The sequence below is a fragment of the Trichechus manatus genome, unplaced genomic scaffold (genome assembly GCF_000243295.1).
Source record: "Trichechus manatus latirostris isolate Lorelei unplaced genomic scaffold, TriManLat1.0 scaffold00030, whole genome shotgun sequence".
Classification (NCBI taxonomy): Eukaryota; Metazoa; Chordata; class Mammalia; order Sirenia; family Trichechidae; genus Trichechus; species Trichechus manatus.
In genome coordinates, this window is record NW_004443966.1 from 18,703,089 (window position 1) to 18,716,591 (window position 13,503).

The following is a 13,503-nucleotide window of genomic DNA, read 5'->3' on the forward strand; positions in this document are numbered from 1 at the left end:
CCATTAGTTTTTGGTAGTTACCCCTAGCCTGCATGGTAGCCTTCAGTTTAATGGCCTTTTTTATGTTCGTTCATTTTATTTTATTTCCCATCGTGGTTTTATTTGTTTTTTGTTTTTTCTGTTCTCTTTTTTAAAACCGTCGTGGTTTGCCCTTCATATTCCCCAATGTTTGCACATGACAAGATGTTGCCATCCCAACATTACCTCCCACTTCACTGACCAGTGCCACTACTGACCATCTAGCACCAGCCACAACGGGACCACTGCCTTCAGCTCCTCGGGATGTCGTGGCCTCCCTGGTCTCTACCCGCTTTATCAAATTGACATGGCGGACACCTGCATCAGATCCTCATGGAGACAACCTTACCTACGCTGTCTTCTACACCAAGGAAGGGATTGCTAGGTAAGTGCCTGTGTGTCCGGAGCCAATTGGCTGCATCTTAGTCCACCCCAGCCTGGTCATGCTCACCCTGGCTCTTTGTTGTACAGGATGTGTACCAGTTTTCATTCCAAAAATATCACTAACCGAGGTGCATCTTCCCTCATTTTAGGTCATCAAAGAAAATTCCAGAACAGACTGAGAAGTTGCTGGTATTCTTTCCAGCCTTTCTGAGATGACTTGGGGAGTATGTAGATGGGAGCGGGGAGCAAAGCTAAGGATAACAGCTATTTAGGTGAAAGTATTAAAATGTAACCAGGGCTACCCTTTTTTCTCAACAGCCTACACAATACGGTTTACTTAGAACTTTCAGATTCTAGAGCTCAAGGTAGACTGTTAACGTATTAAAGTAAACTTAAGTGAATATTTGCCTGCACCCTTATGTGAGTGTGGGCTGCTGAGCTCCAGAGAGTCTCCTTGATGATGGAAGACAGTTAGTGACAGCATGGGGTCTCTATGAGTCAAAATCGACTCAACGGCACCTTACAACAATAATCTTTCTAAAACGGCATTTTCATTACATTCCTCTCTATCACCAGTCCTCTCAGGAACTCATATTGCCTCTCCATTGCTTATGGGAAAAAATCCAGAAGCTCTAGGGTGCTTTACAGTCTGGTTGTATTTTATCTGTCTAACCTTATTTTCCTCTCTTGCCCAGTTTGATCTCAGTTTCTAATGAAACCAATCTAATTCCTACCACTATAGCTTTTCCCCACATGCTGTTGTCTTCAATCACTTCCCCCTCCCCTTTCCTAGCTGCAGTACCCGTCCCTTTATATATATATTCAGTCACTCCTTCCTGGCCCAGGTTAAGCTGCATAAAGCCCTCATGAAGCTTTTCCCACCCTTTTCAGCACATACAGCATTTTAAAAATATGCTTATTTGTACCAGTAATATTATTATGACACTTTATTATGACAGCACATGATTTTATACTGTCATATTATTGCTCTTCAGTTATGTTAGGTATATTTGTGTTAGGAGCCCTGGTGGTGCAGTAGTTAAGAACTTGGCTGCTAACCAAAAGGGCGGCAGTTTGAATCCATGAGCCGGTTCTTGGAAACCCTATGGGGCAGTTCTGCTCTGTCTTACAGGGTTGCTATGAGTCGGAATCGACTCAACAGCAACAAGTTTTTATGTATATACACACACACATATATATATCTGTGTTGCTTTTTCAACCAGATTATAAACTCTTTGGCAGGAACCATGCCTGTGCTGTGTGTCCTTAATGTTGCTGAGTATGTGGGGGCTCAGTGGGAAGTGGATTCCTTCACTATGCTCTTACTTCACACCAAAGTAAGAAAGCCAAAATACCGGCTTTAGTTAGGGCCCTGACACATGAAATGAAGCTTGTCTTTCTACTTGAATGCTTACATTTGAGAGAGAGAAAGACAGAGACAGAGAGAGGGAGAGAGATCAGAAATGCCTTCCCTCACAAATTCCTATGTCTCCTTGTCTGTGGTTCTCAGATGATACCTCCTCAGGCCTTCCTTGAATACCCACCCACTTAGACCCTACAGTCACTGTCACACGGTATCTGCTGGAGCCAGCCCATTCTCAAGTTACATTTTCAGGAAATTTTGAAAACCTGATGGTGTCACTTGGTAGCTTGAAATTGGCATGGTTGGAAGTATTTACATCAACAATTGCTATAACCCAGGGCCAATTATTAAACATTTAGCAAAACACCACTGCTGTCACATCACCCATTTTGTTTTTTTATTTTTTTTTTCTATTTTTTTTAAGAGCATTTATCACTTTCTGAGAATTTCCCTTTTATTAACTTATTTTTTATGTCTGTCTTGTGCAATAGAATATCACACCACCTGGAACAGAGCCTGGCATATAGTAACATTCAGTAAATATTTAAGTGAGTAAATTAATTTTAGTTCATGGAGAAATAATGGATTATTCAACAGATGGTAATGACTGTCAGTTTGGTGGGAAAAATAAAAGTTATATCCCTGTCTTATACCGTGTACAACAACAAAGCATAGATTGTCGTTGTTAGGTGCCATCGAATTCTGACTCATAGCGACCCTACATACAACAGAATGAAACACTGCCCGGTCCTTCGCCATACATATAATTGTTGTTATGCTTCAGTAGGAGATAAATATTTTTAAAGCCTGTAGATGTATTGGAAGAAAATATAAAAACTATTTTTATCATTCTGGGGACTAACAAAAGCCTTTTCAAGGAAGATAGAAAATCCAGAAGCCTTAACAGGAAAGATTGACAAAGTTTATTATATAACAATGTGAAATCCCATTTGATAAAACATTGTAAACAAGATAAAAGTATCAAGTGTCAAACGGAAAAAAAAAGTCTGTGACATTTATAAAAGATAATGTATTGATAGATAATGTATTGATATCCAACGTATATAAAGAGCTACTACAAATCATTAAGTAAAAGATATCCCAAGAGGCAAATGATACTAGCAGGTGATTCACAGAAGTGATGGAAACCCCATTAGAGTTTAAAAAAAAAAAAAAAAAAGTTTTCACCATCACTAGCAATCTTTGAAATGCAAAATAATGAGTTATCATTTTTCACCCATAAGGTTGGCAAAAATTTTAAGTTGATAATATCCAGTGTAAGTGAGTGCAGGGACTGGGAAGAAGTTCATTCTAGGCTGCTAGTGGCAGTATAAATTAGAGTAGCCTTCGGGGAAAGTGATCTGGCGGTATTTTTAAATCTTTTTAATATGAATACTCGTCAGTCCAGCAATTACACTTCTACTTATCTGTCTTAGAGACATACAGATACACATATGCAGAGGGAACGCTTACAAAAATGTTTATTGTTTGTAAGAACAACAAAAACCAATGTAAATGTCCATTGATGAGGAATGAGCAAGTAACATTTGTATATCCATATGGAGTGTGATGCAGCAGGTTTTAGAAAATGACTTAGATCTATATATTTTGATGTATATATGTATGTACATATGTAGACCAGTGATTCTCACCCTGTGGGCAGTTTTGCCCCCAGGGGACATTTAGCAGTGTCTGAAGACATTTTTGTTGTTATACCTAGGCTAGAAGGGTACATCTAGTGGGTAGAGGCTAGGGATGCTGCTAAACATTCTGCCATGCACAGGACAGCCCCCACAACAAAGAATTCTCCAGCCCAAAATGTCAGTAGTGCTGAGAAACCGTGGCATGGAGAGATCTGGTAAGGTATACATCAATACATGCCATGGTTAGATCTCAGGATGGGACAGGTTTTCAGGAAGAAGAATTGGGTGTTTTTTTTTTTTCTTTAAAACTATATATACTTTCATATTGAAATGTTTTTAATGAGAAGGTATCACTTTTTAAATTATAATGAATGGGTAATGGGTTGGAGTAAGCAGGGGTGATTAATGAAGGAGAATTGAGAGAAATATAAAAGTTCAGTTGTTGGGGCAAGAGGAAAAGTGTACATAAAGGAAGAGGCGATATAAGGTAGAGTTCCAATTGCATTTGTGTTTCTAGTGTGTGAAGGATAGTATGGTAAGAAAGCTAGCCTAGTTTTGGGCACAAATTAGTGAGGGATTAGAATAAAAAGTACATGTTTGGAGCCAGATGTTGGAATGCTAGGAACAATTTGAACATAATCAGATAAGCAAGAAGGGACTATTTTAGATTCCTGAGCAAGCATGCGCTGTGATTTTCTTTTTTAAACACCTAGTGTTAGCAGTACTTTGGAAGCAGTAACCAAGATTAGAAGGGAGAAGGAATGGAGTCAGGGATGAATTAGGTAGTTGTGTTCATCGAGGTATGTTGTGGGTGAGGAGCTGGATAAAAATGGAAGCAGTGACTTGGAGTGGATAGGATAGATCTGGGAAATATTTCAGAGGAAGATTCTTTGAGACTGATTTTTTTTGTCACTTCATTACTGTATGATTTAAATAATAGGTTTATGATTTCTGAAGAGAAGCAGTGAAGGAGTGGTGCATAGAACACTAAGTCAAAAGACTGTATCCTAGCTACTTTCTATAAACAAAGTTTATTCAACCTCTCTAAGCTTAATTTTTCTCATCTAAAAAATGAGGGTGATAAATTTACCTCATAGACTTAACAATAAGCATTAAATGTGAGAATCTGTGGCACTAAGTGGAGCCCTGGTGGCGCAGTGGTTAAGAGCTCGGCTGCTAACCAAAAGGTCAGTAGTTCAAATCCACTAGCCACTCGTTAGAAGCCCTGTGGGGCAGTTGTACTCTGTCCTGTAGGGTTGCTTTGAGTTGTATTACACTGCAGTAAGTGTAGTCACCCCACTTCCTGCATTTGAACGTTCAGCTGCCAGGTGGCACTCTGTACATGGATCATGAGATTAAATTCTGTTGGGTACCTGAGTTGCCCAAGAGTCTAAATGGTCCTTCCTCTGCCTTTTCAACTATGAAATTTCCAGCCTTCAATTAAAGCAGTTGTACTTATCTGATACTAACTACTAAAAGGAGAGAAGAGAGTAAGTTATTCCAGAGATTGATATCATTTTAGCACTGAATGAAACCTTAGTCTAGCCCACGGGTAGGCAAACTATGTTGCCCATAGATAGCTAAAGAGTATCTTCCATTTTGCCTTTGGGCCTGCAAATACAGTGAAACTTGTGAGAGCCAGAACTTGACTGGACTGCCTTGTTTTTCTGGGTCTCGCAAGTTTTCCACCTTTGACAGGGTGCAGTCTTACCACTTTTCTGTTGCTCATTTTAGTGGAAAATATTTGAGTTTTCCTTCTCTGACAAGTTTCCACCTTACACAGGTTCCAGCTTTGGCCGGTTTAACTTTATTTACTATCAGGCCTTTTAAGAGGAAGTTTGCCAACTCCTGGTCTGATCCTTTCATTTAATATATGAGGAAGGAAACTAAAGCCCAGAAAGGGTTAGTGATTGCCCATGGCTGTAGGGTCACTATGAGTTGGAATCAACTCGATGGCAACAAGTTTGGTTTTGGGTTTATGGATCCACAGCAAGCTAGTAGCATTGCCAGAAAGAGAACTGGGTCTCCTAACTTCAGTTTAAAGTAAAATAGACCCTCCTCCCATTATCTCTTTAGGAGAGAACTCATTTAAACTTTTATGTGCAGGGTGAGCAAAACAGACTTAGGCTGTACTCTCTTATGGAGGTTTACATTTAGTGAAGTGTAAGATACATTTTTTTTTTTTTTAGACAGATCATTTGTGGACAGAAACCTCAAAGTGTAAGAAACCACTTGATATCCTCCTTCTTCGGCTCTGTGATTTAGAGGTTTAGCTGAAGGGAAAGTATATGTATAGGTATCTCGAATGTCTCTGAGCAGTAATTTTTATTACCACGTTACTCTTCTCCAGTGAAAAAGAAAACCATTGTGACTCATAGTGACCCTATAGGACAGAGCAGAACTGCGCCACAGGGTTTCCTAGGAGCAGCTGGTGGATTCGAACTGCTGACATTTTGGTTAGCAGCCGAGCTCTTAACCACTGTGCCACCAGGGCTCCTTTCCAGTGAACCTAACTGATTACAGAGAAACAACCTCTATAGATATGGTGTGGAGCAGTATTGAATTTTTTGTTGTTTAATGAAAATAGTGTAGCTTAAAGAACTATAGAAAACTACTAAAAAACACTTAAGTCTCTCAAATGCAAAGTTTCATATAAAATCAGAAAAATTAACATATGGTTATATAGACGAACAAATTTTAATCACTGATTTCGGGACAAATTACCAATATTTTTAAGTAAGAATTTTAATTCAACAGATAATTCAGAATAATTTCTCCCACAGAGTAGTTTTGGCTCTTTTATTACTTTCTCAAGATAGATAAAGGTCTTTCCTTTTACGATTATAATTCTTAAAGACCAACTATTTGTCTAAAACAAGTAAATTCCTTCACAATATTTGTTGAAGGTTGCTATGTAATATAATCTGTTTTTTGTTGTAGTAGGTACAGTAGACTGAGCATAAGTGTAGACACACAGCCCCCCAAAATAGAGCCTGGAAGCTACCCTTTTTAAAGAACCTAGATAACTGCTCTTATGGTTTTCATCTCCTAATAACACAAGATCGCTAGATTCATTTGTACTGTTTATGAAAAGATTGGTCAGATGTTTCAAATCAGTTTGAAATCATTCAAAAGGAGTACTAGTTTTAAGAAATACATTCTAAAATTCAGTGTCATGATTAATCTGTTTTATAGATTGGGTTACATATAGGATTCAATTAAATTTTTAATGTTTTCGTTCCCAATTTTAAAGTGATGGCATCTAGTTTTGTTGGTTTTTTTTTAGTTGAGAGTCTCTTATCCAGTATATATCCAGCATACCTTGATTGTTTCTGTGAAAACCGGGTCATACCTACCACTGCCTTCTATTGATTTCCCTGAGAATCACTCACTAAAACTCAGTGATTCCTAACGCCTATAAAGATGATGACAAGCCACTCCATTTGAAATGGCACTCAGAGTTCTGTCTGTGTTTTCTCTGAAAGGAAGCTGTGGTTATAATCAGCAATATCAACGTTTGAGCAAGAGCACCAGCAAGTTAACAGACATGTATGACCTTGCTCTTTGCCATTCTCTTATTCTGCTTTGCGTTGCCTCACTCCCAAAAGTTTCGTTGTTTGAGAATTGAGACTAAATTTGACCTAAAATTGTTAGACTTTGATATGGAGCAGTGTCTGTAGTCATTGCAATGAAAATGAAACTGTACATTCTAGAAATGTTCCTAACTGATGTCATTTCTTTCTAAATGCTTCTTTGTCCAAAGGGAACGTGTTGAGAATACCAGTCGTCCAGGAGAAATGCAGGTAACCATTCAAAACCTGATGCCAGCAACTGTGTACATCTTTAGAGTTACAGCTCAAAACAAGCACGGCTCTGGAGAGAGTTCAGCCCCACTACGAGTAGAAACACAGCCTGAGGGTAAGTCTTCCACCTGTCCATCAGCCTCACCTGTAGGTAGAACTGTATGAAGGTCTACCTTGTGTTTAGCCTTGCAGACCATAGAGAGACAGAAGATAACAGTTCCTCACTTTCAAGGATCTCGTGAATTAGGGAGATAAGATTAATTCACATCAAACAGTAACATGATAGACAATATACTTCTCTAATACTTTTTTATGTATTCAAATTTTACTGATCCTTTAAGACCTAGCTTAGATTCCTTCCAGAATCTTTCCTCTGATCCTATCTTATATTGTATCTCTACACTTCTAAGATACATTATCACTTTTTTCTTTGAATTATGATTATGAATTATCTCATTTATCTTATGGCAAAGACTGAGTCTTGGCCATCCTTATATTTCCCACACTGTCTACTGTAGTGCCTTCCATATGAAGAAGATATTTAATAATTGCTGTCAATTGGATTGCCCTAATCTTTATATATACTGCACTCTTCAGAATCTCCTTAAGGCTTTTTTGTGCTAAGTAGTGTTACTTCTTATTACATTTCTCAAGAGTTTCTGCAATTAATATGAACATCAGGTTGATTTGTTTTATAGATATATATCTTAAATCTTGGTTATAAACTGTAGACCTGAAATTATAAGAAGCAGTCAAGTCAGAATTGATGCTGTGCCACTTGAGACTTTTTGCTAGACTTTTGCCTTCTTTTAATCCAAGCCACTATCTTTCCTGGGAGTATTCTCCAGTCTTCTTTTACTATTGACTGCACTAGTTTTTTTTAACAGACAGCCTCCAATAACAGAGATTTTATTTCTGGTAGAGGGCAGGTGAGATACATTTGTGGAAGCTTCTGGCCAGGGGACTAAACAGACTAAATGAATTGACCAGTGACATGATGGGAACAATTCAAGGACTTTACCTGCTGGGTAGAATAAGTGAAGTCAAAAGGCTAGGGAACTTCACTTTCTAATACTGTAGCAAATCATTCACTCATCAGACATTTATTAAGCACCTCCTCTACCAGGCACTGGAGCCCTGATGGTACAGTGGTTAAGAGCTTGGCTGCTAACCAAAAGGTCAGCAGTTCGATGAGAAAAGGTTTAAACTCAGAAGGAAACATTCTTTGATGGTTAAGAGGGTAGGGAGGGAGGGTAAGGGTTATTTACTAACTAGATAGTAGATAAGATTTATCTTAGGTGAAGGGAAGGGCAGCACACACTACAGGGGAAGTCAGCACAACTGGAATAAACCAAAGCTAACAAGTTTCCTGAATACAGTCAAACACTTTGAGAGACAGAGTAGCAGGGGTAGGGGTCTGGGGATCATGCTTTTGGGGGACATCTAGGTCAGTTGGCCTAACAAAGCTTATTAAGAAAATGTTCTGCATCCTACTTTGGTGAGTGGCGTCTGGGGTCTTAAAAGCTTGCAAGCAGCCATCTAAGATGCATCAGTTGGTCCCAACCACCTGCAGTAAAGGAGAATGAAGAACACCAAAGACACAAGGAGAGTATTAGCCCAAGAGACAGAAAGGGCCACATAAACCAGAGACTTCATCAGCCTGAGACCAGAAGAACTAGATGGTGTCTGGCTATCACTAATGACTGCCCTGACAGGGAACACAACAAAGAGTCCCTGATGGAGGAGGAGAAAGGTAGGGTACAGAACTCAAATTCTAGTGAAAAGACCAGACTTAATGGTCTGACTGAGACTGGAGGAACCTCAGAAAGCATGACCCCCGGAATCTCTATCAGCCCAGAACTAAAACAATTTTCGAGGCCAACTCTTCAGACAGGGATTGGACTAGACTGTGGGACATAAAGTGATACTGGTGAGAAGTGTGCCTCTCAGCTCAAGTAAATACAGAGACTAAACGGGCAGCTTCTATCCAGAGGTGAGATGGGAAGGCAGAGAGGGTTAGGAGCTGGTTGAATGGACATGGGGAATCGGGTGGAAAGGAGGAGTGTGCTATCACAGTATGGGGAGAGCAATTAGGGTCACATAACAATGTATGTATAAATTTTTCTATGAGACTAACTTGAAATGTAAACTTCATTTAAACTACAACAATAAACAAAAAAACAAAAGTCAGCAGTTCAAATCTACAAGCTGCTTCTTGGAAACCCTATGGGGCAGTTCTGCTCTGATTTATAGGGTTCCTATGAGCCGGAATCGACTAACAGCAACGGGTTTAGTTTTGGGTTTTTTTTTTTTATACCAGCACTGAAAGAAAGGCCTGGTGATCTACTCCTGAAAAAATCACCCAGTGAAAACCTCACGGATCACAGTGGTCTGATCCCGTTGCGCTTGGGTTGCCATGAGTTGAGGGCCAACTCATTGGTAACCAACAACAACATACTAGGCACTACACAAGATATTGGGGATATAGGGATGAACAAGACAGGAATTCTCCCTTTAAATAATGAGCAGCCAAAATAGGAAGCCATTGATTATTTCAGTGATAGAGATTGAAGATCAGAGATCAAACCCAGGCAAGAATAAGAGGACTATCAAGAGAATCAAGGGGTTGACTTAAAGGAAAAAATATGTTCTCATTACAGGAAAGGAGGTTGAATTTCCCAGTTATCCATGTTCAGACATGAGTAGGCACATGCTATTAGATTTCAAGCTCAGTTACTTTCATTCATGTTCCTATACAGGCTTTATACATGAGAGCTTTTGAAATGCAGAATAAGGAAAAATGACTGTAAAAGATAGGTAAGTTAAGGCAGGTTCCTAGGAAAAGATGAGACCTGAGGTTAGCCTTGAAGCATTTGACATAGAACATTCTGGAGGAAGGAAGCTGCATGATCCAAATCCCAGAAAGAGAATCAAACGGTACACAGACAAGGTGAAAAACAAAAATCAAACCCATTGCCGCCCAGTCGATTCTTACTCATAACAACCCTATAGGACAGAGTAGAACTGTGCCATAGGGTTTCCAAGGAGCGGCTGGTAGGTTCAAACTGCCACCCTTTTGGTTAGCAGCTGAGCTGTTAACCACTGTGCCACCAGGGCTCCCAGACAAAGTAAGTCATGATGAAAATGAAGGAAAAGACCACTGGATTTGCTCAAGCACAGAGATTCTACCTGGAATCTGCAAACCTTCTGAAAATGCACGCGAATGTTTGTGTACCTTCACACTTCCCTTGGGAGAGAGCCTGTAGCTTTCGTTATCATTTCAGAGCTTGTGAGTCAAACTGTTTGGAACCACTGGATTAGGAAGATCACTGTCAAATTTAGAGATGAAAGACAAGTTGTAAGGAAAAGTGGATTTATTGGGCGACTAGTGTATGTCATTCACGTGCTAGGCAGTGAACATGTAAAAATGGTAAGACTTGACTCCTGCCAAGGAGCATATAGTCTGGTCCCAGAAACAGAAAGTATACGTGCCATTTCGGGTAGTATTAAGAGTGTTAGCATCACAAGGGAAGTAGGCAGCATGATCATTTATTCAAGAAATTTGGTTAGAAGAAAGTAGTTAAATAAGAATGTGAATGGAAGGGGCAACAGGTTCTGGTGAAGGTGTTTTAGGGATAGAGAGAGAATGTAACATGTTGTAGCAAAAGAGAGGGAGCTAGTGGAGAAAGATCTGCATTTCATCTGGAGGTATTCAGCTTGTGTGGGGGAGGTGTAAGTGTTGGAATCACCCCTTGAAAATATTTTACATATTTAGCTTCACAAACCAACTTAATTTTTTTTTTTACATTTATTATGCCACTGTCCAGCTGAAATGAAGGAATTCTTTAGCACCTTTTTTTAGAATCATATTTGCCTACATTTAGCCAATGAATATATTAAAAGTGATTTCAAGGGAATTCAAGGACTGTTTTGTTTTACTTCCCCTCTAATAAGCAGCAAAAGTGTGACAGATCTCACCTGTTAGGCTGCACAAAATATGCTTTTAACGTTAAGTGAATAGCATGATTCATGACGCAATACAGCGAACAACCGTTAGCGTGTCCATGTTCAGGCTTCTCTACTGTGGTAGCAGAGGTAGTCTTAAGCTGTGGTGGTGTTTTTCAAGAAAGCTAGTTTGTTTTACATTTTGTTGGTTTTTTTCTTTCCTCTTCCCAGCTCTTAAATCTAGTGGATGTCTATTACAGAAACACTAGTGCCCGAGAAATTGTTTTCAAATATAGAATGTCTACCAAAGTGTAGGTGTAGGCAGCTACCCAGGATTTGTGTATGAACTGGCACTGGAGCCTGTCAGTCAGACAATAAGAACAGGCTTAGAAAGGTATGTGAGCCATTGTGGGAGTTAGAACTAGATAGAGAGACACTTCATTGGTTAACTAGTCATCCAGTCATCCAATCACATATATATTACTGAGGGTATTATTATAATCTTCTCACTGGTCTTCTTGAGAACAAGATTTAGAAAGCCCTCAACTTCTGGCTCTGTGATTCCCCAACTTTCCCATCACTTGAGAAAGGTTCTTAACATCTCAACCTCAGTTTCCTCATCTGTCAATAAGGATGATAATAATATCTGTCTTATTTGGGTTATTGCAAAGATTAAGTAAGAAAATATGTGTAAAGCACTAAGGTGTGACTGGTTATCAGTTTGCTTATTATTATTCCTTCATCTAGTCTTTTTTCCTTCCTGTGTTTCTTCCGTGCTGTGTTCAGATGTCTTTTCTAAATACAGTCTTACCATGTCATGCCCCTGCTCATAATTTTTTAGTAATTACTTAACATCTACTGGAGAAAATCCAAACTCCACAGCGTTCAAGGCACTTCATTTTCTGATTCCTGCTAACTTTGCAGCAGTATCTTCTCCCACATCCATTCTCTGTTTCAGCCAATATGAACCATTTAACACTGTGTCTTTTCATATAGCCTCCACACTGACCCATTGAATGGAGTCATTTTCCTCTTGGTATCTGAGCAAACTCCCATTCATTGTTCTTGATTCCAACAAATCTTCACCAATCCTTCCCTTCCCTACCAACCCCCTCGCAAAGCAGAACTGAGTACTCTCCTCTTCTTTTTATTATAACTGTTACCTAAATGTATTAGCATGTGTCCTGGTTATCTAGTGCTGCTGTAACAGAAATACCACAAGTGGGTAGCTTTAACAAGGAAAAATTTATTTTCTCACAGTTTAGAAGGGTAGAAGTCCACATTCAGGGCACCCACTCTAGGGGAAGGCTTTCTGTCTCTGTTGGCTCTGAAGGAAGGTCCTTGTCTCTTTAGCTTCTGTTTCTTGGAGATCTCCATGTAGCTTGGCACCTACCGTCCCCCTACTGTTCATCTCACTTAATCTGATCTTTTTCTATCTCAAAAGGGATTGACTCAAGATACACCCTACACTAATACTGTTTCATTAACATAACAAAGAAAACCCATTCCCAAATGGGAGTATAACCACAGGTATAGGGGTTAAGATTTACAGTACATATTTTGGGAAGACACGATTCAATCCATAACAGCATGTCTGACGTCATTTGTAACTATTTACATGTCTGACTTCCCTTACTAGACTGGGAGTTCTTTGTGGGCAGGAATTCTGTCCATCACTGTATCCCCAGAGCCTACCACAGTGCCTGGCAAAAGAAGGCTTTCTTTGTGGTGGTTGCTTTTATGTGATTTGTAGTCCCACTGCAAAACTATGACTTTATACACCACAGGAAGATTCTGCAGTCTTCATTTTTTTCTTATTTTGAATGAATTTAAGGTACTTCATGGATAATTTGTGGTTTTAATTTGAGTCATGAAAAAGGAAATACATTTAATTATGTATTGTCCTAAAGCCACTTCAATTCAATCACGTTTTCTTAGTCTTTGTTGTTCTTTAAACATGGCCAATGTGACAATATTGCTGAGAATGGTTATTGAGGAGTGCAGTGATTTCATTCGTATCTTGCTTTCTTGAAATTTTCTTTCTAGTTCAGCTTCCTGGACCAGCACCTAACATCCGAGCATATACAAGTTCACCTACTTCCATTACTGTCACATGGGAAACACCATTGTCTGGCAATGGGGAAATTCAGAATTACAAATTGTACTACATGGAGAAAGGGACTGACAAAGAGCAGGTATAAAATGAAGCTACTTTTTAATCCACTGATTGAACTAGTAGAGTTGAAATATATTTCTGAAACTCAATATTGCTTGACTAGAAATCTGAGAAAAAAAAGATTAGGAAATTAACAGTAGACAGATCCAATTTCTTTGTACCAAAGTACTC

At 39.1% G+C, this 13,503-nt stretch overlaps 1 protein-coding gene across 1 annotated transcript in view; it reads left to right on the plus strand.

Moving 5' to 3' along the window:
- Positions 1-13,503, plus strand: part of NEO1 (neogenin 1) — a 216,027-nt gene that overhangs the window by 149,521 nt on the left and 53,003 nt on the right. Inside the window, exons 8-10 of the mRNA XM_023729866.1 lie at positions 184-403; positions 7,172-7,326; positions 13,203-13,351. Coding sequence (XP_023585634.1) covers positions 184-403; positions 7,172-7,326; positions 13,203-13,351 — 524 coding nt within the window. The remainder of the gene's footprint in view (positions 1-183; positions 404-7,171; positions 7,327-13,202; positions 13,352-13,503) is intronic.